The sequence below is a fragment of the Beta vulgaris genome, chromosome 8, assembly GCF_026745355.1.
Source record: "Beta vulgaris subsp. vulgaris cultivar EL10 chromosome 8, EL10.2, whole genome shotgun sequence".
NCBI classification, from domain to species: domain Eukaryota; kingdom Viridiplantae; phylum Streptophyta; class Magnoliopsida; order Caryophyllales; family Amaranthaceae; genus Beta; species Beta vulgaris.
The window spans coordinates 61,219,733-61,244,014 of NC_079209.1; the positions used below are offsets into that span (position 1 = coordinate 61,219,733).

Below are 24,282 nucleotides of genomic sequence, written 5' to 3' on the forward strand. Positions count from 1 at the left end.
CTAGGAAGGTTTTTGGAGAAAATTATGACCGGGGCCGAACAATTTCAAAAATGACCCCAAAACAGCCAAAATTGAAGGCTATAATACACGTTTTCGGACTTTCCCGTGGCCGGGCTCCGAACACCACGAGATGGGTCCTAGGGACTTGGGAAGTATTACAAAGGACTCTCATTCCTTGTAGCGAATATATGGATGCTTTCACGTTCATTTCAAGGTAATTTTGGGTTGCACAAGAAATGAAAAAAATGGTGGACTTAGAGGCTTTTTATGGCACCGCTAATGGTACCTGACACACGTACTACGTTAAAAGTTACTTAGGCACTCCTAGGAAGGTTTCTGGAGAAAGTTATGACCAGGGCCAAACAATTTCAAAAATGACCCCAAAACAGCCAAAATTGAAGGCTATAATTCACGTTTTCGGACTTTCCCGTGGCCGGGCTCCGAGCGCCACGGGATGGCTCCTAGGGACTTGGGAAGTCATTAGAGGACTCTCATTCCTTGGAACAAATATATGTATGATTTCACGTTCATTTCGGGGTAATTTTCGGTTGCACGAGAAATTAGAAAATGGTGTATTTAGAGGCCTTTCAAGGCACCGCTAATGGTACCTGGAGAAAATTATGACCGAAGCTAGACAATTTCAAATATGACCCCAAAACCGCCAAAATTGAAGGCTACAATACACAATTTCGGACTTTCCCGTGGCCGGGCTCCGAACACCACGGGATGGCTCCTAGGGACTTGGGAAGTCATTAGAAAGGACTCTCATTCCTTGGAACGAATATATGGATGCTTTCACGTTCATTTCGTGGTAATTTTGGGTTACACGAGAAATGAAAAAATTGTGTACTTAGAGGCTTTTTAAGGCACCGCTAATGGTACCTGACACACGTACTACGTTAAAAGATACTTCGACACTCCTATGAAGGTTTATGGAGAAAATTATGACTGGGGCTGGACAATTTCAAAAATGACCCCAAAACAGCCAAAATTGAAGGGTATAATACACGTTTTCAAATTTTTCCGTGGCCGGGCTCTGAACACCACGGGATGGCTCCTAGGGTTTTTGGGAAGCCATTAGATAGAACTCTCATTCCTTGGAGCGAATATATGGATGCTTTCACGTTCATTTCGGGGTAATTTTGGGTTGCACGAGAAATGAAAAAAATGGTATACTTAGAGGCTTTTTAAGGCACCGCTAATGGTACCTGACACACGTACTACGTTAAAAGTTACTTAGGCACTCCCAGGAAGGTCTCTAGAGAAAATTATGACCGGGGCCGGACAATTTCATAAATGACCCCAAAACAGCCAAAATTGAAGGCTATAATTCACGTTTTCAGACTTTTTCGTGGTCGGGCTCCGAACACCACGGTAGAGATGGCAATATCCAGTGGATTACCCGACCATACGCTCCACCCGATTTATTAAGTGGGTGAAAAACCCGGTTTAAACGGATGATAGCCGGGGGACGGATAATCGGGTGATGGATGCGGGTCGGGTTCGGGTGATATTTTTTCATCCATCACCCGACCCATCATCCGTTTACCACCCGATCCATCACCCGTTTAAAGTAAAAAATATATAAGTTTTTTTAATTTTGGGCTTTTTCATTTTTACACTTTTATTAATCTATAGCCCAAAAGTTACAAGATGATAATATAAGTATATAAATGTTAATAATGTGGATCATGGTTAGTTTGGAGACGATTTTACATAGTAAGTATAATTATATAAATGGATTAGTGGTTCTTGTTAGTAATTTTTCTTTTTTATCCTAATACAATTTGATTTCACGCGTTAATCACCCGATCTATCCGTTTAACCCGATTACAAATGGATGGATGGATTCGGGTGGAGATGGATGCGAGTGATGGATGAATCGGGTGGAGTGAGTGGATGCGGGTGACGATCCACCCGCCCCGAACCCGATCCATTTACATCTCTACACCACGGGATGGCTCCTAAGGACTTGGGAAGTCATTAGAAAGGACTCTCATTCCTTGGAACGAATATATGGATGCTTTCACATTCATTTCGGGGTAATTTTGGGTTGCACGAGAAATGAAAAAAATGGTGTATTTAGAGGCTTTTTAAGGCACCGCTAATTGTACCTCATACATGTACTATGTTAAAAGTTACTTAGGCCCTCCTAGGAACGTTTCTGGGGAAAATTATGACCGGGGCCGGACAATTTCAAATATGACCCCAAAACCGCCAAAATTGAAGCCTATAATACACATTTTCGGACTTTCCCGTGGTCGGGCTCCGAACGCCACGAGATGGCTCCTAAGGACTTGGCAAGTCATTAGAAAGGACTCTCATTCCTTGGAACGAATACATGAATGGTTTCACGTTCATTTCGGGGTAATTTTGGGTTACACGAGAAATGAAAAAAAAATGGTGTATTTAGAGACTTTTCAAGGAACCGCTAACGATACCTGGCACACGTACTACGATAAAAGTTATTTAGGCACTCCTAAGAAGGTTTCTGGCGAAAATTATGACTCGGGCCGTACAATTTCCAAAATGACCCCAAAACAGCCAAAATTGAAGGTTATAATACACGTGTTATGGTTTTCCCGTTTCCCGGGCTCCGAACGCCAAATGATGCCTCTTAGGAAGTTTGGAGGTCATTAGAAAGGACTCTCATTCCTCATTTCCTTGGAACAAATATATAAATGCTTTAACGTTCATTTCGGGGTAATTTTAGGTTACGTGAGAAATGAAAAAAAAAATGGTGTATTTAGAGGCTTTTTAAGGCACCGCTAATCGTACCTGGGACTTGTACTACGTTAAAAGTTATTTAGGCACTTCTAGGAAGGATTCTGGATAACACTATGACCGGGGCCGATCGATTTCAAAATTGATCCCAAAACAGCCAAAATTGAAGGTTATAATACATGTTTTCGGGCTTTTTTGTGACCTGGGCTCCGAATGCCATGAGATGGCTCCTAGGGACTTGGGAGGTCACTAGAAAGGATTGTCATCCCTTGGAAAGAATATATGAATGCTTTCACGTTCAATTCGGGGAAATTTTGGGTTGCACGAAAATGAAAAAAATGGTGTATTTAGAGGCTCTTTAAGGCACCTCTAATGGTCCTGGCACACGTACTGCGTTAAAAGTTACTTAGGCAATCCTTGCAAGGTTCGTGGAGAAAATTATGACCGGCGCTGGACAATTTCAAAAATGACCCCAAAACAGCCAAAATTGAAGGCTATACTATACGTTTCTGGGCTTTCCCGTGGCCGGGCTCCGAACACCACTGGTTCCTACGGACTTGGTAGGTCATTAGAAAGGACTCTCATTCCTTGGAACGAATATATGGATGCTTTCACGTTCATTTTGGAGTAATTTTGGGTGGTACGAGAAATGAAAAAAAATACTTGAACAATTTAGATTCAGTCAATTTGTGAATCTACATTATTAGTATCTTTAAACACGATCCCTTGACATCAACCAAAAGTATCTTTCCAGCTTATTGAAATCCATCTAAACTTAGTAACTTAGTAAGTTAGTTCTTCTACTCCAAAAAAAAAATCAAATATTTCTGACCTTAATGTACCGGAACACACACACCCTTTCAGTCCTCCCCCTACATGTTTTACAGAGGCCCCTACTTGAGTGGCCTTGATTGACAAATACTCTCTCTCTCTCTCTCTCTAATTGCTTGGCAACATTCGAGTGCTCGACACTTCCACCTCTACCTAATGAGCTTGGAAATTTTCATCCGGTAGTGTACCACCCCAGCAAGATGTGCCTCCCTACTGAAGATTACATGTTCCTCTTATCAGAAAATCGATCAAACAAATCCAATTACCGTTCCGTTTTCCAGCAGATTATTACAGCCCTTGGAAGTATGAGCACATGGAATTCAAGATCTACCCAGTGGATACGAAACCAAATGCCTTAACCATGGAGGTGGCAGAAAGTTGATACGCCCTACCCAGAGGCAAACAATATTTGTAGCATTATAAGAAACATTGCCAATAACATGATATTCTCAAGAACACCTTATTGCACATCAATGTCACATATCAAATTAATACTATTGAATACTTGACCAGGGAGCGTACTTCAATCCATGGAGGTAAAACGGGAAAAGAATTTATACTTCCTCAGTTCCCTTTCGTTTGCTCCATTGGCTAAGTTACTTTTCAGATATTTGGTTGGAAATAAGAGTATGATGATGAATCTTCATGATCATTTCTAATATAGGGCAATAAATCAAGAACATCAAAATGGAAAATGTGGCAAACAAAAAGGATAGGAGTATGATGCACCCTCGACAGACGAAATCGGCATGATATTGAAAATAGTACCCTTTATTCCCTTTAAAAAAGTTATGCTCTTTGATCCTTTCACAATCAAAGAAAACAATAGATAACCATTAGAATAAACTTTTGGCTGGACACCTCAAAATTTCATCAAATTAGCTGTACAAGAATGTCGTTACCTTTTCATAAGCAAGTGGTTCCTGTTACAAAGATATTATAGAGCTTGAACTTTCTTATTCATCACCATCCATCAGTGGCAATTGCCAGAATATAGAACTCCCGGTTGCATCACAAATTCACAATAAAGGTAGACAAATCCTTAGTAAAATTTCCCCAACAACTGCATATATGCATCAGAAATCTTGTCCAGTATGTATGCCACCAGCTAGCAACTTTGCTAGGTCTGTTAAATTTATTTAACATATACAGAGTAGTTGAGATGAATTTCAGTCCTTACGCAACAGGAATCACAGCAGAAGGGCATTTTCCCAATGTATTCCACAAAATATAATCTCCGGAAGTAATCTGTCGAATTGAAACATGATCATATTAGTCCATCACATAATTCCGGCTAATGTGATTACAATCGGAGGGAATTCAATAAACTAAGGGTGAAACACAGTGAGTAAGAAATGACTATTATGAAATTCAAATTGATCATGATCTTGTTAAGGACAAAGACATTTCCAAGCACAAAAATAATATCAAATCCTAAAGCAGTTAGTCAGTGCTATTACTCACTGTGGTCCAATTCGCAAGGAAATGTGCTGCTTACATTGTAGAGCAAGACATGTTGGTAGGGGGAAATTGTACACTACAAGATGAGTAGATCACCTATCTAAAGTGCCAAACTTCAATAGATGATGATGTGATAATGTCATTTGAGAAAGGAGCGCAATCCAGCTTAGCTGAAACAAGGTTACCTCAAAAAAAACCTATATTAAGTCCATCTTATGTGGATAGATTACCTACCAAGTAAAGAAGAATTTAAGGCTCCCTATTTGGGACTCAAAACCAACAAAATGGAGCATCGCCTATGATGACCTATTTGGAAGTGCTTTCCCAACAAAAAGAACATCATGAAGCAGAGATTTCATACACAATAATGTAAGCAACAAGAGGTAAGAGCTTGAGGTGGGGTGGGAGGGAGGAAGGTAGGATAGATTGCTCTAGCCCTCTAGGCACTATTTTATAAGTTACTTCTATACACAGAGATGCAGGCAATAGGAGACAAAAGAAAAAGGGATTTTCAAGAGCTTATTACCAAACAAGCTCACCCATGCCGATTTTCATTAGAATAGATTTTCACTTTCCAGCAATTATCTCAATTCTCATATTAAAGTTGCATGCTTTTATATGACATCATATTTGCAACTAAAAAGTTATAGAACACAAAGAAAGTTACCTGAGTAGAGTACTCAATAGGTGCTTTAACAGCAGGATAGATGCTTACCTGATGCAACGCAAACAATACCATAAGTAAAGACAACCCAACAGCTTCATTGATAAAACTATCAGTAAGAGATAATAAACTGGGACATAGATTGACTGCATTAACAGGATACTCAAGCAAGTTCACACAGGTGGACAGAGTTGTGAAGAGGAAGGGGATATAAAACTCAATGCCATATTCAAAGGTCACAGAGTTTAAATCTCAACCAACAGCAACAGTCCAATGAGAAAACCAGTAAGTCACCAAATACACTACTTAGCACAGATGTATAATAAACACTAATGATATAAGTCACATATGCTACATTTTATCAGATTGTAAAGAGCATGATAGGATTTTTTTTCCATGGTACCCTCATTTCATACAATCAAGAAAGTTGAATGAAGGGTAATAAAGTGAAATAAGTCAAATAAATCTCCTTCCAAATCCAACCAATACACCACCCCTTCCCACCCCCACCCCCAAAAAAAAACCCTGACAAAGGAAATAAGAGAATGACAGAGAGCATCAGGTAGAGTGACTTTAAAATCATGACCAGGCAATTATGATCACATTTACTGCGTAAATTTCGACAATGCCATATTGAAGCAACAAGATCACATGGGTTACAGAAAAATCATCATAGTTCATAGATGCTTAATTTAGCAAATCCTAACCAAAATTTACATCAATATCTTTTAGCACCTAGAGGTCTTTTTAGCAGACAACTTCAATGCCCATCATTATATCCACACAAAACATAATAAAAGCTAGGTAACTGGAAAAGATAGAGAGAGACAGCCTATAAACTTACATGTTTAACATCAATTAACATTCCACATAACGAAGCCCCCATAATCTTAAAGGACACCTGCACAAACATGCACCAAGTTAATTCAAGGTAAGATAATCTGCCAATGCAATCCCATTACACAGCATAGATACAAGAACTAAAAAAAGAGAGCCACACTGCAGAGTGATTCATCCCATTCTGGCAAAAGAATAGAATTTTATTAGTAGAAATATCTCCATATTCGATTTGACCTCTCTATTATCTCAAAGGTAAGGCTGCATACATCTAACCTCCCATACCCCACCCAGGTAGAGGTTTCTAAAGGTATTGGAATAATGTATATAATGAAAGAAATGACTCTCCACAGCAATGAGACATTTCACTTTCACAGAGATTTTGGCAAGTCGCTTTTAGGTGGAAGATAACTTGAGAAAGTGAAAAGTAAACTAAGCATCAGCATCGCTATAAAGTGAAAGTTGCAACCATATAGACTCCAAATATGAGAACTGAGTCAAGTTAAGCAAAAGTTTTATCTTTACTTTCATGTGTATCTAATAATGTGTTATATAGAATAAAGTGTCTTTGGAAAACAAAAGCAGCCGTGTAATACTGTTAGAAATGAAACACAGGACAGACATCAGATGAAAATCAAGCACCAGAGATGAACAAGAATTTGAAGGAGTTAGGTCCACGCACTTTAGCATAGTCATAAGCCTGCCAACAAAATGGCTCCTCTAAATCAATTGGTGGCAGATCCTTTCTCATCTTTTCCTCCAAATACTCCTCGATATTTACACCATTGTTTAAATTTTCCATTTCAGTATCACTGTCTTCATCATAAGTTGTCCCTCTCACTGAACCAAGAGATTTTTGTGTCTGTAAGCGAGCAAATTTTACTGTTCCTGGAAATGTTGCCTCCACACTCTTTCCTGAAACTCCTCTCCCACTTGTTATAATTTTCCATTCGATTGAGTGATCTGTAGCAGACACAGTTCCAACAGATGGTGTCCCATTGAAAGAGACCACCCTTCTTCGAGGAAAGGGCATTGTTATGGTACAAAATTCCATTGCTAATGGAGCTTTATAGCCGTCCATAAGTTTTAATTTGAATAAAAAGGCACCTTCATTTTCTGAAACCATGGACAGCTGATAAAATCCCTTGACTGGTGGTCCAAGGTTGCTGAATGCCATGTAACGCATTAAAGTGAAATTACCAAAAGGTGGTGAAAACATAAGGGATTGCTTATCGACACCTTGCTCAGGAACTTGAACACATGCATGGAATGACAAGACCTCAATACGAGAATTACTCATGCCTGTCAAAGGAAATGAAACATCAGGCAACCCTTCCAGTTCTGCTCGACAATTAACTTGGCCTGAGATCGAAATGCTATCAGGGATCTCATCACGGTCATACATGGAAGCATTAATTGTCTCATAGATAGTGAACAGCATTCTCTGCTTTCCTCGGTAAAGATAGGGTTTCCATGCTGGTTGTTTGACATCTGCAGGTGGCACATCTAAAGAAGAGAAGCCATTCATCCGAATAGCTGAAAGATTGGAGTAGCTGAGATCCAAAGGAGTACCTGCATTTGAAATAAAAAAGTGCATATCATCTGATTAATATAATTACAAGTTAGTGCAATCACATCCATCATCGAATTTATAATTTATTACTGAATAACAAACAAAAGATACCAACCGAAGGGCATCGCGCTGCTAATGAAAGATTGTAATACATCTTTATCTAGAGGCCTGGCACCAGCTTTTTGAGCATCTGACATGACAGAACCAGCTAGAGAAGCAGGGGATGCAGGGGAAGCTGCGACTGTTGCAGGAGCTGGTTTTCCTCTAGCGGAGATGCCCGATATGCCAATGCTGCCGGTTAGAGAATCGAGAAGCCCTCCTACAGATGGAGATACACTAACAGCTATCTCAGGTTCAACAATATCCCCCATGATTATGTCACCAATGACATGTGCAACCATAAAAGCCCTGTCAAGTTCAAGAACCATACAAAACTACTCAGTAATGCATATAAATATAAATGTATCATAGGCCACCCAGAGTCCCCGACACTTTTATAGAACCAGGAAGATAAAAAAAGAAGCATCAACATATTCCTTCAAAACATTTTCAGACATCAAATAATTACAGCTTAAGAGAATTGTGTGTCATTTCCAAATTCTGAACAGTAATTCAGTTCTATTAACAGCTAAAAAACAAAAAGAAAATTGTGTCATTATCTAGACTGTCGTAGTCAATGACAACTACCAGCTTCCTCATAGGTTTCAATCCCGAAATATCAAGAGAAACCAAATTTACACGCTTTTTCATGTCTCTAGAAGATATAGATCCACAAGAGAGGATTAGCTTTGATGAGATTTCAGTGTCTCAAAGAATCTGCTCCTAGACAAGCAATTCCTAATCTCGCTAAAAGGACAAGGTAGCCAATCAAGGCAGCTCCATGAGGCAGAAATCATTATCAGTTCTCAGGACTAGGAGCAGCGCCACAATGCTTCAATTTGACACCCCGATTAAGTGGAAAGCATTTGAGGAGAATTGGGAACAGTATGAATGTTGGAATGCAGTAAGGTTTTAAGTATCAATCACTTCCTTCAACCTTACTAGTCACTTAAAAGAAGCTCAAGAGAGCATCATGTCTAGACTTCCGTTATAGAACAACTTAGCCATAGGCTAAGAAGAAAAAATAATGTTTTAAGAAAAGAAAGTAGAGCAGAAGCAGGAAAGGAGAGAAGGAAAATAAAAAGAAAAAAGAAAAGAAAAGGGACAAAGTCACGTGGACTTGTGACAAAAAGAAAAAGAAAAAGAAAAGATGAAGACTGAAGAGACAGAAGTACAGAACACGAAGAGAGAGAAGAAGAGAAGGAAGAGAAGTGAAGACTGAAGAGACAAACTTACCGGCGAGTTCGAAGGTCCGGCGGCGAGTTTGAAGCTCCGGTCGTCGAGTCAAGGTGAGTTATCACCTTTTCCTCTTCTCCTCTTCGAACTCTAGGGTTTGAGAATCTAGGGTTTAGAGTCGCCGTGTCCAAGTGACCTTTGCCGGATCCAACACGTATTTCGTACCGGTGTCGGTGTTGTGTCGTACCGACACCAGTATATGGCAAAATTTGCCGAGTCCGCGTAACAGAGCTTCTGTATATAATAATTCAAAAGAGCAACCAAAGGTGCTGAAACTATAGATCAAGGACAAAGCACACTGCACAAGAACGGAAGATATTCAATGTTTACTTGTGTGTTGCTGGATATGGGACTAATTTACTGGAGATCGACCTAATTTGCTTAGGCATAATCCTTCTGCTTATTAATAGAAGTTTGATGCTCAATATCTTACACTTCATACATCCACTTAATGCGAGATCCACTCGTCAAACTTCATAAGTCCTCGATAGTAAAGATTCTTCCCCATCACTAAACTAAGATCAAAGAGGGTCATCAGCAGAGTATCTAATTCGAGGAATTCAAATATACATCTTACTTCTCCAAAGATAGAGTGCTTCAAATACCTGGGTCAATCAATCAACATAGCAAAGAGATCGATGAAGATATTGCACACCATAACAGCTACATGACTCAAAAGACCCAGCACCTAAGGAGTTCTCTGCGATAAGAAAATACCATAAACACTCAGAGGCAATATGGAGTAGCTACGAAACTTGCTTTCTCTGTACTTAGTGTTGGCCAATCACGAAAATGCAGGTCTAGAAACTAATGGTTGTAGGGATAAGGATGCTTCACTGGATGTGCACTCATACTCTAAAAGTTACAATCAAGAACGAGGTGAAAAGAGATAAGATGGGAGTAACTTCTATCAATAGTTGGACATGTTAGAAAAAGGCATAAATGCTTTGGTAAGGACATAAAAGGGTACCATTTCAAGAGACTACAACAAAAGAAGAGGTACATCTGAAGGCCCTAAACAGAAAGAAAAATAGCAACATAGGATTCAATTTGCAAGTCACAAATAAAGAGACTCTTTATTTTCCTCGTGTTATAGCTAGGTCGATATTGTATGGTTTCCTCCCTTCATTTCTTATTTCTCCACGTGTCTTATGTGTTTTAAGGTACCTGAGTGACTTGAATAGATGGCCCCTTTACTTTTAATTTTAAATTCGAACTTTAGGGTATGTCTATTTCTTGTTTAGTAATTTATGAAATTTTTAATCATTTATTGCCTACCCATCATTTCTCTTAACTAAAATTACACAACCAATATTTTAATCAATAGAAAAAAAAAAAAATCTTCTCCTACTCTCCCCAAAGTGAAAAAAGTCGTATCCACACTACAGAGAAATTTAATTTCTTTTCTAACGAAAATTGATCGCATGGTGTTTCGGAAACTGTTTCTCGAATAGTATTCCAGTCATCCCATATTATTCGATCAATAAAATAATGTCCACAGATTCTATTAAAAAAATCAATACATTATTATTTGTTTGTTTAAAGAACCAATTTATTAATTCTCAGATTTAAATAACCAATACAATAGCTAATATCCCATAAAAACTTGAGTATAGAAGGGAGTGAGTATTTAATTAGTTAGGGGTGACCAGGTAAGATTATGTTAGATTTGGTTCCCCTAAATGCTGTCTCAAGAACATAATTGGTACTTCCTCTATTTTTCTCAATTGTTGATGGTGACTTGGACGCTATTCACAAACTCCACTTTGACTATGTTCAATGAATTAAACTTAAGAAAAAACATAATTATGTGGGATCTTGTCAAATGAATGAATATAATTATAAGACATCAACTTTCTATAATTGCTTATGGATAATTGAAGATATAAATGACTAGCATTGGCAAGTGTGAGCAAAGAAATAAGTCAACTAGAAGGAAACAAAAGAAAGATGCATTTTGGTTAATAAGCAAGCACAGAAATCTATACCATAAGATCTTGAGCGACTTTTACATTGGCTACCAAATTAATTTCATTATGAACCTCTAAAAATAAGAAAGTTGAAATCATTTGAGCAACAAATACAGGTTCAAGGTGATTTATGCTTGGACAGTGCAACAATTTCTCAATACGATCTTGTGATTGCATGTGATGCCTATTTATAGTAAATTACCACTGCATCCATAACAGCAATTAAGGACTGGAAATTTAATTAAACAGGGCAAAGAAAGATGCTTGAGGGCTTGAGCCAAAACGATATGAGTAACATACCATACCCTGTGATAGATGGAAGATCGAGCAGTAAAGAGGATAGATTAGGGTCCATTCCAACAGCTGTTCCACAGTCTGATCTCTTATACAGTCTGTCATATGTTTCCAAATGCTTCGGCTCCACCAATGGCAATACCAAGATGCAGTAGGGTCCCTTTACATGAAGAACTAATGGCCATAGCAAGTAGTCCTCTCCTTCTTCACGATTTATAGAGAGACTTATGATGTGACGCACAATTGGGTCATCAACCCAAGAATCTGATCCCTGAACAGATTCAGCGACGCGTATGCCAGAACCACGAGCAGATCCCTCTCTGTTAAGGTACATAAAAGAGATGCATCATCATTAAGACCACATGGTGAAGCTGTATTAGAAGAACATATCAGGGGACCCTCAACACACACACTTCAACAAGGTAGCATCACAGACAATATCGGCCAGTTCCACAATTCATCAGGCTCATAAAACAAGTTCAAGTTAAAGGCAGCACAGCAGAAGAAGAAAAAACAGAGAAATACACTAAGAACAGTCTCTAGCTCCATCTCCTTTTTTTCTCTAGAAGCAGCATAAACCTCCTCCCCCATAAACATGATGGACACATCAAACAAAGAACCAGAAAGAGTATTGGAACCCCGATGCTGGAAATACTAGAGAACATTCAAGTCTCTTTCTAAAGAATAATTAGCCTGAGTTAATTGCTACTGTTTTTGAGAAAATAGTATCCATCTTCAGCACCAGAGTAGGCTTACATGTTATATGTCAAATTTCATTGTATTTTTGTGGGGGAAAAGGAGAGAGAGGTTTAAGTGACATGTAAATTTTGTATTATTAAAACAACAAAAATAGTTAAGAGATCGCCTTCAATTGTACTTACACTTATTATATATAAATATACCGCTTGAATCATAACGTTCACACAAAAAGCATATGAACTTTTCTTACTTATAGATCCACACCTTAGATATCCATTTAAGTATAAAATTCTAACCCTCTTACTCCCTACAATGGGTATCACCTACACTAAGATAATATTGACCATAGTCTTTGATATGCTGCCTCTGTTTCATGATAATTGTCCACTTTATTATTGTAAATTATGAAGAATACATCATCTCTAATGCATTTGATTCAATGGTCCAGTAATAAAGGTTATTTTCACATCCACAATATTTATGAGAAGTCAACTTAGAAAAGTACTATGAAACAAGGTCAGTACATCATATGTCATATATTTGGTGACATACTCCTCCATTGTCATCGACATAATATATGAATGTTTGTTTCTTCATCACATGCTTCACATCCAGCATACAAGCATGAGAAAATACCAGCATATCTCGGAAAATCTCCAAAAAGAGTTGCTAGATATTTGTCCTAAGCAAGTCACAATCTACCAGAACAATATCCTCATTTGGAACTTCAATATGCCCATCCATATCATCATCACATTACGTCGTTTGAGCTTTAACAAATTTAAAGAACCAAATATTGCTTACAACACTGTTACATAACTCAGGGTGCATTCTCTGTAATGAATTGGGTCTGCTCAATTCACACAAGCTAGCAGCAGCAACAATAATGAAAGGAAGGTAAGAAAATAGTGCAGCAAGAAGAGAGAGAGATAGTTTGATTAACAAAACTGAAGGTTTACAAGATAAACATGGCATTCGAGAGGCCAAGGCTCTCCTACTAACTTGAATTCACTCAACAATTTTCTGGATTAAAAACTCTCTCTCTCTCTAGACCCATTCTTTATATAGACAAGGATCACTAAGAGAATGATTCACCTCTCTGACACCTTTTTGCCACCTCACTAATTATCCTCTGTAATTCTGTTACTCTCCACATTCTCACCCCTTTTCTTCTTTTTCCCACGTCTCGCGTATGTCATAATTATTGGAGGTCTTGCTCCCACATGAGATGTTGCATTCTCTTCACCTAATTTTCTCTCATTCGAACTGATATTTACTTACTAGCCCCCAACTAACTTTATCTTAACTAATCTGGACTTATTGTAGCTGTTAGTACTTATCTGCCCTAAACTTAACTTATATAAACTCATTGTCTCTACACTTAACTTATCCAAACTTACTTTTCCCGGATGCACAAGAAGAAAACTTACATTTAGAGGACAATCAACACAAAGTTTCTTTACCCCTTTTTACCCTTCACAAGAAATTTGCTGAACTAAGGAAAAAACAAAAAAAAGAAAAAAATAGCATTGAAATCTCCGAGGATCTCCCATATGGTTAGACGTTTGCTGCAGACGACTGGCCATATGTGTTCACGATTTTCCGGCAAAAATTGTGGTACTTTTCCGACGATTTCCCTCCTTTTTCGGCGTCTTCTACTTCTTTAATTAATTTACCAACGATTTTCCTTTTTCTCTATGACTAGGTCTCTATTTAAGTGTGGTGACCGGCATTGGTGGTTAGGTCGCCGAATTTGTTGGTCCTCTAATCTAATGGTGATAGAAGTGAGATTATGCAATGGTGGTAGAAGTGGGGAAGGGATGATGGATGAAAGGGACTAAGGAGGAAAGAAAGAGTGCAAAGGATATAGAGTATGAAAAAAATGGGAGGGGAAATGGGATATACACTAGGGCGGGGCTCTATTGTATTTAGGGCTATACCTAGAAAAAATCAGGGCGGGATTTAGTTACTCAATACGAGTACAAGGCGAAGAGAACATAACCTTGATAGTAACATACTCCATAATATACGCATTTCAAAATCTTATCATCACAAATTTGACACAAACACAATACATATAATTCTACAGTCAAACAGTAATAACAATAATAATTTTCAAAGGATACAATACACAAAACTCAAACCTCTTCTTTCGATTAGAAAACGCCTCCGATAACTCCAAATCAGAGGGAAGTGAAGCCGACACAGTAGGTTTATCATCATCATTTTCAATCGCAACCTTCTCATTTTGAGCATTATGAGCATTACAGGCGGCACGCCATCGACGATTTACAGTAGGAAACCTTCTACTCAGATTGAATTGAAATTGAAAATAAGCGAATTAGGGATTTGAAATTCAATCGCAAAGTACGAAATTGACGATTGTTAAAAAAAAAAAAAAAAAAATCAATAATGTTAGGGTTTACTAAATTAACAAAGAATTTTGCAGATAAATGAAGATGAAGGTCGAATTTGAATAGAAGGTAAAAATGAAAACCTGGAGAAGACGACGAAATCGACATTGTTGAGGATCCAAAGAGCTCGAATGCTGCACCTGCTGCTGATGTTGCTCTCCGTAGATGGCATGCTGAACATGAAGAGTGGTTAAAAGTCTTGTGATTTGGTCGACTATAGTCTATAGCCTATACTCATAAATTGAAGTGAACTAGTCGTCTGTGTTTGAGAATGATACATTCACCTCGGATTATTTACCAACGTGTATTTGAACTCTTTAAAAATGAAAATAATATCTCGTCTTTAAATAATGAATATCGTAATATAGTCGGTTAGTACATTAGCATAAGAGGGCATGGATTCGAATTTTGACATACACGTTTTTATTGTTTGATGTCTCATTTGATTGTGTGGATATATATAGATTTATAATAAGATTTTAGATTGTCGAAAATGAGAAAGATATAGTATCCAACTTTTTCTTATAAAAGGAGATAAAAGGTAAAATAGAGAAAGATGAGACTGTATGCATGTGATTTATTATGAGCACATATTGAGTAATTATAAGTTGACTTATTATTTGAGCAATCATTTTACAAAGATCTTAAAATGTTGGTAAGAGAAATATATATACAAGCATAAAAGACAAAGATCTAAATTATGATAAATAAACACTTGGTAATAATAATATGAATGATCAAAAGGGAGTAGACAGAAAACATAAAGAAATATTTTGTCAACAAAATTTATTGATTAGGCTCTTATGAGTTCATTCATAATAGACCTGAAACTCATCCTATTGTGCAAAATATCACGCATTTGGAAATTTCAAATGAACAATGAGTATAAAAAATACAGTCATGGGTGTATCAGGCTTACAATACACTCTTTTGTATTCGTTGCTCTTAAGTTAGATCCATGTCTCCTTGATCTTTATGTAGAAGTCTTGAGGAGTATGGTGATTGTTTAAGGAGAAATCTAAAGCTAGATGTTATGAATATGAGAAGAAGTGCACCCAAGTCAACTTTTTGCAGAAAAAACAAACAAAAATCTAAGCACGAAAATAAAAGTCCTCGAGCGAGGAATGAAAAAGACCGTTCTTGCACAAGTAAAGGATATGGATCAACAACCATTCGCTTCTATTCTTCTTGCTCCTATGAATAGAAAACTTAGGCTTTTGTCCCCTTCATGCCATTGTTATCTTTGATCACAGAATGAGTCGCTTGTAAAGTCAGAATGTTTATTATATATTGTATTCACTTATGTAGGCTAAAAATATATTAGGATTGATAAAATTCCAATTTTAGAAGATAAAAATGCTCCAAATTTGAATATTGTTGATAGAAAAAGGAAGTATGTTGCTTATGGGCCAACATAACATTGAACACAAATTACTTCCTTTAGGGCCCGTTCATTATCGTTTTTTTACTTTCAATTTTTTTAAAAACTAAAAATCAAAAACAGGAAATCAAAAAAAAGTGGTTTTCACTTTTTAATTGTCAGTTTCTAAAAACCAACTACTTGAAACATGTATAAAAACATTGCTGATGAAAAAAATGAAAAAAATTCAAATGACATTTGGTCATCATATTCAATTCAAAAAGAAATTAACCAACAATCAAATTAAGTTTCTTAAATTCTCATTTTTCTCATTGTAGTCATTAAGGAGATGCCACTTTTCTAGCATAGGATAGAAGCAACACAAAGTCTTTAGCTGAGTTCCCAACTGAGGTTTGGATTTCCTGAGTTCCACTTGGTGCAGTTTGACACCAAACATCCACAAGGTTACGAAGTCTCAATGAAGGAATCACAGGATGACCATGTAACATTATCTCCACCTGTTTCAGATTTAGACATGTTAAACAAAAATGTTATCCGCTTGTATATACTTTCTTCGTTTCTTTTTAATTGTTACACTATTCATGAATTGCACTTTGATCTTTGTTTGTGATTTATACGAGAATAAAAACATAGTCCTGTGGGATCTTGTTAAATTCGTCTTAGTATGTATTTTATTAATATATATATATATTTTATAATTTTTACAAATACAAAACTTGAGATATATTCTAAAAGTTTTGCATTGACATGCACAAAAATGTAAGTGTAATAATTAAAAAGAAACTCAGGAATCGGAGTATTAAAAAACAAAGAGAATAGTAATATATACTAGATTCACTCATATGTTGGATAACACTCTACATGACCTAATGATTTTGAATTGATATATATACATGTAACTTTTTTTTATATTAATAATCAAATTAATTAAACAAAAATAAGGTGAAAAAATTGGACCTTCATATATCCTTTATAGGTAAATATGAAAGTATGTTCAACTACAAAAGGAAGTTTTGTTTAATTGTACGAGCTTGAATGAACACTCAAGAAGGTAAAAATAATTAAATAAAGCATACCTCATGTTCATTAGTGAGATTGAGTTTTTTGGCGATGTACTTTCTAACAACTGAAATAGGCAAGTTTTCATCCCTTCAATGAAAAATGTGCTTTAGTAAGAATAATAAAATTAAAGCACTTCTAAATTGACAAAATAAATAAATAAATAATTTGATACACGACCAATTGACAAATATTCTTGAAATATGCACTTCATTAGGGATCTGGTCAAATATGATGTATTTTTCATCTACAATGTAATATGTGTCTCCTATCTCTACACAAGGTTTGAATATCGTTTCAACTTTAATTTAATTTTACCGACTTTTATAATTGATGTAAAATACCTAACTTACATAATTGAATGAATAAAAATCTTGAAAATAATATATATATATATATATATATATAATATATATATATATATATAATATATTATATATATATATATATATATATATTTAAAACTCAAAACAAATAATTGTCATGCTGTCACATGTACTCTCCCCTCCTCCATACAATCAAATGAAACTCATGAGCTCTCATTTGATATGCAAATGCACTAACCAACTACACTATAATGTCCATGTTAGTTTTTGTGGGCGAAAATCATTTAAAGACATATATTTCTAACACGTCGGTAAATAATTCGGGACACATGGCCCTGGACAAAAACTAGTTATAAACTCAAATATGGAGGAAAAGTGAACGTATAAAAAAACATATCATATTAACAAGCATTCTATTGTCATCATTTCCCTAATAGCAAATCATCCATATATACTTAGGCAGCTTACACAATGCAATAAATTAGTCAACTTTATCATTTAAATTAGATATGTTTGAGATTAGTCTCCTTTCCTACACATCATATGAATACAAGGGAGCAATATTGAGATTAAAAATGAAAAGACTCACTTTATACGCAAACAATTGGGTGATATATGTGGTAATGATGCCTCTCCTTTCCTACATCATAAGCAAGAATATCAAAGAAAACACGAGAGGTCAAGCATTACTTCAAGCAGATGAAGATCACGTTCATTAAAAGACAAGATAATCAAGTTGCGGATATAATAGCTAAAAAACATTGTAACAGGATGGAATCCCTTAATGTAGTTAGGCTAATCCCACTCATTCCTAACTATTGAAATGAACTTTTATTTTCGGATTGTACTAGCCTATTTAGCCAGACAACGTAATTAATCTAATATTTCCTTAGTTCACCAAAAAAAAAAATACATGATCCAAGTAAAAAGGTGAGATACATTTGCAAAAAAATTAAGCAACTTAAGACCAAGTAAAGATAAGACTTTTTTTTCCATATAAGATGAAGATCCTTTATAAACGAGACTACGGGAAGAATTTTGTAGGATTCCACTTGACAAGGGAAGAAAGTCGAACTCTGTCATAGAAGTATAGGAGAGCCTCCAACAAATTAGATCAACCTTAATTTAAAAAAAAAGATACGGTAAGATACATTTGAATAAAAATACACTACTTCCTCTGTTTTTTTTTTTTTTACATGTTATACTTTTCAAATCACGGACTCTTAGACAATTTTTGGAGAGGTGAGAGATAGAGAGAAAGAAAACAAAAGGGTCCCATATAAATATGTGATAGGAGAGAAATAGAGAGAATATATTACTCAAAATAAAAGTGTAACATCTAATTTGAAACTTTCTAAAATATAAAATATAACATGTAAAAAAAACGGAAGAAGTACTTAAAAATCTTACTGGTCTTTGGCAGCAACTAAAGTGAACCAAATTGGGGTTGATATTCCTTCAGGTCTTCTTGTTGTGACTTTGACAACAGTGTCAATAGGTGCATTCTCTTGTTGGTTGGTTGGTTGAGATATTGCCACTTTTGTTTGACGCCTCCTAACTTTTTTAAGTAATTCAGATTTCATTGTACTTAAAGAATCCTCTTCATTGTGCCCTACTACCACCATTTTTTCCTTGCCTTTAGACTTGCTTAAATTGTCTGTTATTGGGAGATTTGGGGGGTCATTTAGATCAACTTTTCTTGCAAACATTTGTACATCTTCGTCATCAATATTGTGTTTTATCTTGTGCTTAGATAATTCCGATGAAAAGGTATCCTGCAAGATTACCATATAAGATAAACAATAATATATCAATAACAAGGTAATAATTATATTAATTTCAGGCTGGTAAAGTACTTCATATTAGAAAATAATCGATTCATGAACCAATACTATATTGTAATATGGGTTTTTTCACCAGGTACCCCTGTGGTTTTTCAAAATTCATGGGGTACTCCTGGTTTTAAAAAAAATGCACAAGGTACCCTTATTATTTAAGTTAAATGCACCAAATACCCTTAATGACTAATGGTGTCAAGTTTCTGTTAGTCATTAGGGTTAATTAACTCCTCTAATCCTAATTAAATCCTAATTAAGCCCTAATTAAGCCCTAATTAACTAACTAAACCCTAACTCTATAACTTGAAACCCTAACCCCACAACCACCACCCAACCACCACCACCTCCCTTCCTCTCCCCTAACCCACCACCCCCCAACAACCCCAGCCCCCCCTCCCCTCCCCCTCGACGGCAACCCCTCTCCGTCGCCGGCAACCACCTCCCTCTCGCGCCGCCTTTCCGACAACCCCCTGCAGCAGGCCTCCTTCCCCCTTGATTTCCCCAACCCACCGCCAACCCCATGCCCACCCCCAACCCCACCCCCACCCCCACCCCCACCCCGACAGCGTACCCCCTCCCCTAGCAGCAACCACCACCATTCTTGATTTCAAAAACTGTTTTCAAAAATCAATTTCAAAAACATTTTCGAAATCATTTTCGAAAATCAATTTCGAAAACATTTTCGAAAATCAACTTCGAAAACATTTTCGAAATCAAGAACCGTTTTCGAAAAGGTTTTTGAAAATGGTTTTCGAAAACCTTTTGCGAAATCAATTTGCGAAAACCTTTTGAAATCAAGAAAATCAATGAAGAAGAAGGAGAGAGAAATTAAGAACAGCATCCGCGGGGGTGGGGGTGGGGGAAATCGACGAAAAGCGACGGGAATGGGGAAGGGGATGGGGCTGCGAGGGGAGGGTGGCTGCCGCGGGGGTGTGGGAGGGGAAGGGTGATGCAGGGGGTGGGGGGAAGGGCGGCTGCTGCGAAGGGTGGGTAAAGGAGGGAGGGGTGTTGCAGGTGGTGGTGAGTGGGTGGGGAGGGGCTGGGGAAGGTAGAAGGGGGATGTAGTGGGTGGGTGGTAGTTAGGGTTAGGGTTTAGGTAGGGGGTGGGTGTGGAGGTGTTGGGGTTAGAAGGTTTAATTAGAGCTAGAGGGCTAATTAGGGTTAATGACTAACGGAAACTTAAGACCGTTAGTCATTAAGGGCATTTGGTGCATTTTATTGAAACAATAAGGGTACCTTGTGCATTTTTTTAAAACCAGGGGTACCCCATGAATTTTAAAAAACCACAGGGGTACCTGGTGAAAAAACCGTTGTAATATTATTAGATAACAATGAATTTTCATGACATCAGTGTATATTTGATTTTTGATTTCAATTTTATCTTAATTAGACTAGTTCATATTTACATTAGGGAATTTACTTACCTCTATACTTTCCTTGCCTTTGCCTTTGCCTTTGAGCTCGTGACTCTTGTTCTTGTGAAGAGGAGTATCTATTATAGATTGATCGTAAATTGCAATGGACTTTGATTTGCTTAGATCTTCGTCTTCTATGAGATTCGGAAGTTGGTTTAGGTCACATGTCATTTCCAATGGTCCTTTAACTTCTTTATCTCTATCAATCTTTTGCTGTATAGATTACTCATAAATAAAAACTCTTAGTGTATAACATAATATTTTTTGAGAGGAAACGCGAGAAACCGTTTTATTATGTTAAATCAAGCTCCACCAAAGATGTCACACTTTGGGGAAAAGAGTGCATACAAATACGTTCACTATGGAAGTTCACTTCCCATCTCGCTACTAAGTGAGCAACGGTATTCCCCGCTCTTCTAACATGGCTACATCGAAACTCTTCAAAACCCTCACTAAGGGTAATTACATCAGATATTAAAGAAAAGAATGGGGCGTAGCCTCGCTCCTTTCCTCTCACGGCCGAGATAATTGTCATAGCATCACCTTCCAGCCACACCTTCGGATATTGCATTCGACGAGCCATCATCACCCCGAAACGAGCTGCCGCAGCTTCAGCGAGTCTAGCATCCCATTCCACATTCATCCTTGTGGCAGCAGCCATCAATAATGTACCTGCGCTATCTCTGAAGACAGCCCCCAACCCCACTACTCTATTGGGTCCAACATATGCATCCACATTACCTTGACCAGCCACATCCGGCTTGTGCCAACCCACGCTCGATGGAATGCCGGACTGCAGCCGGCCCGGACAGCTTGTGTTCGCAGCATGCTCGCACCAGTCCCTAACCATTTTACAATAACCAGTCGCCACATGTGATGGGGAAGGTGGAGTGAGTTCAAAGATCTCGTGGTTACGGCACGTCCATGCTGCCACGCTAGAGTAGAGAAAATGCGTAGGTCTTCCTTACTCAGCATAGTTATCATCCATCGAAACAACTCCGCAAACGAATCATGGGGGGCAGCTTGTATCTCATCCCTAAACCGGCTATGTCTCCACATCTCAACCGCATGTTTACAATAGAATAGGGAGTGAATAATAGTTTCTATCCCACCACAAATTTGACACAAGTTATCAGGAGTTATATGTCTGTAGAAAAGACGTTCCTTCACTGCAAGGCTACCTTTGCACGCTCTCCACACAAAATGTTTCAACTTATTCGGGCCCTCAATCGCCCAAACGTGCTTCCAGAGATCCATTTCAATCAACCCCGCCCCCACTGCCATGCCCGTGTTTTACCCAGCCTGCCCATCCAATAACCTGACTTCACCTCGTATACTCCAGTTTTACTCGGCCACCAAAATTTATCGTCACGAGGCCAGAACTTTGAGAGTGGAATATTGAGTACTCGGTCTGCATCAGCCTCCACCATTTGTTCACGCACCTTCGCCTCATTCCACCACCCCAACTCGTGGTCTATGAGCTCACTCACGAGGATATGCGGCTCAGCAGCAGCCGTGGGTGTGGGCACTTTATTCGCATCATCATCAGCCAGCCACGCCTCATCCCAAACTTTAATACTCACACCATTGCCCACCCGCCATCGTAGCCCTTCTAGCAACAATGATTTCGCACCCCAAATGCTTCTCCATGAGTAACTAGGATCAAAACCTCTATGAGCCGTCAAAAATTCATCATGTTTAAAATAACGAGCTTTAAAAACTTTGTATAATAACGAATGAGGATTCTCAAATAATCTCCAGCATTGTTTTGCAAGCATAGCTTGGTTAAAACATTTAAGATCCCGAAATCCCATTCCTCCCATTGCCTTAGGCAAACATAGTGATTCCAGTTATGCCAGTGCATTTTCTTTTCAACATCATTAGAGCCCCACCAAAATTTCGCAAACAAAGCATGAATTTCATCAATTAGACCATCAGGGAGACGGAATATACTCATCATGTACGTTGGGATAGCTTGAGCCACAGCTTTGATTAACACTTCTTTCCCGGGCCGGGACAACAACTTTTCCTTCCACCCAGTCAATTTCTTCCATATTCGCTCTTTAAGGCATGCAAAAACCGCTTTTTTAGACCGGCCTATAATTGTCGGCAACCCCAGATATTTTTCATGACGATCAACTTCTCTAACCCCCAATGTATCGACAATCTCTTCCCGTCGCGCCACTGAGACTTTCTTACTAAAAGCCACGTCCGTCTTACTTAAATTTACTTTCTGTCCTGAGGCTCTCTCATATAACTTGATAATATCTGCAATCTGAGAACATTCCCGCAAATTAGCTCGAGCAAATAAAATGCTGTCGTCTGCAAAAAATAGGTGAGATATTCTCGGGGCTCCACGACAAATGCGCACTCCATGGATAGCTCGTTCCCTTGCTGCCTTATCAAGTAACATAGAAAAAGCATCTGCACACAGTAGAAATAAGTATGGGGAAATAGGGTCACCCTGCCGTAAACCTCTGCCCGGAACAACATGGCCACACACTGTATTATTAATTTGAAAGAAAATGAGACACTTTGCAGGCACCACATTATTTTCTGAATCCATCCAACATCAAAGCCAAATTTTAACATCACCTTCTCCAGAAAACTCCACTCTACCCGATCATAAGCCTTACTCATGTCCAACTTCAAAGCCACCGTACCATCTTTGCCCTCACCCTTCCGTTTCATATAGTGAAATATCTCAAAAGCAATAAGAGCATTATCCGTAATCAAACGCTTAGGGACAAAAGCACTCTGATTAATAGATATCAACGACTCCAGACACTTTTTCAATTTGTTTGCCATGGTTTTCGACACAATTTTATAAATAACATTACACAAACTTATCGGGCGGAATTCCGTCATGTACTTCGGGTTAGCACACTTAGGAATAAGAACAATGCACGTTTGGTTTACCCCAGCTAACTCCAACTCGCCTCGCCACCATTTTTGCACAAAATTTATAACATCAATACCAACCACATGCCAAAATTTCTGAAAAAATAATGCGTGCATACCATCAACTCCAGGGGCCTTGTTTGGATGCATCTCAAATAGCGCAGCTTTAATTTCCTCCCCATTCGGCTCATTTAACAAATCTTGGTTCATCCTCGACGTAACCTTAGGCTCAATTCCCGCCACAGCAGCCTCCATCTCACACGGGTTACCTGCAGCAAATAATTCATCAAAGTATTGAGTGATGATACCCTCTAACTCCTCCTTAGAGGTACGCCACACACCATCCCGATCGAAAAGGCCTTTTATTGAGTTCCTCTTTCTCCGCTGGCTCGCCTTATGGTGGAAGTAAGATGTATTTCTGTCACCATCACGGAGCTCATTAGCCCGAGCTCGCGCATGCCAATACGATTCTTTTAGATTATACAGTTCGTCCAGCTCACTAGCAATAGCACGACATTGTTGTAGAATGAAACCATCTGGTGGTTTAGCTTGAAGGTTAT

General features: G+C 37.9%; 2 protein-coding genes across 8 annotated transcripts; both read right to left on the reverse strand.

Annotated features, from left to right (window-relative positions):
- Positions 1-4,305: 4,305 nt before the first annotated feature.
- Positions 4,306-15,036, reverse strand: LOC104902394 (AP-5 complex subunit mu). 7 transcript variants are annotated; one of them, XM_048634304.2, is made up of 10 exons: positions 11,701-11,842; positions 10,031-10,125; positions 9,756-9,935; positions 9,426-9,659; positions 8,206-8,498; positions 7,200-8,089; positions 6,525-6,581; positions 5,684-5,731; positions 5,113-5,201; positions 4,306-4,803 (listed from the first exon to the last, which is right to left on the reverse strand). In XM_048634304.2, the coding sequence occupies exons 3-10, from the start codon at positions 9,863-9,865 to the stop codon at positions 4,746-4,748; spliced, it is 1,779 nt and encodes a 592-aa protein (XP_048490261.1). In that variant the 5' UTR covers positions 9,866-9,935; positions 10,031-10,125; positions 11,701-11,842; the 3' UTR covers positions 4,306-4,745. The 7 variants fall into 7 exon arrangements, 6 of the variants coding, with proteins under 6 accessions (XP_048490261.1, XP_048490259.1, XP_048490260.1 ...); XM_048634302.2 differs by having other exon boundaries at positions 9,756-9,940; XM_048634303.2 differs by having other exon boundaries at positions 11,696-11,837.
- Positions 15,037-16,503: 1,467 nt separating this feature from the next.
- On the reverse strand, positions 16,504-21,509 carry LOC104902493 (E3 ubiquitin protein ligase DRIP2). The gene is made up of 5 exons (XM_019251380.3): positions 20,831-21,509; positions 18,979-19,343; positions 18,158-18,208; positions 17,260-17,332; positions 16,504-16,680 (listed from the first exon to the last, which is right to left on the reverse strand). Exons 1-5 carry the CDS (start codon positions 20,990-20,992, stop codon positions 16,504-16,506), a joined length of 828 nt encoding a protein of 275 aa, XP_019106925.3. The 5' UTR covers positions 20,993-21,509.
- Between the last annotated feature and the right edge of the window lie 2,773 nt (positions 21,510-24,282).

Bases quoted from the DNA above. Each gene is read 5' to 3' on its own strand.
- LOC104902394 (XM_048634300.1), bottom strand. From the start codon at position 14,983: ATGTTCAGCATGCCATCTACGGAGAGCAACATCAGCAGCAGGTGCAGC. The intron at 12,010-14,532 runs GTTTGAGTTTTG...GTACCTTAACAG, and splicing joins TTTTCTAATCGAAAGAAGAG to AGAGGGATCTGCTCGTGGTT. The intron at 5,732-6,524 runs GTAAGTTTATAG...GCGTTGCATCAG, and splicing joins TGTTAATTGATGTTAAACAT to GTAAGCATCTATCCTGCTGT.
- LOC104902493 (XM_019251380.3), bottom strand. From the start codon at position 20,992: ATGACATGTGACCTAAACCAACTTCCGAATCTCATAGAAGACGAAGAT. The intron at 19,344-20,830 runs GTAAGTAAATTC...GTAATCTTGCAG, and splicing joins AAGGCAAGGAAAGTATAGAG to GATACCTTTTCATCGGAATT. The intron at 16,681-17,259 runs GTATGCTTTATT...AATCTGAAACAG, and splicing joins ATCTCACTAATGAACATGAG to GTGGAGATAATGTTACATGG.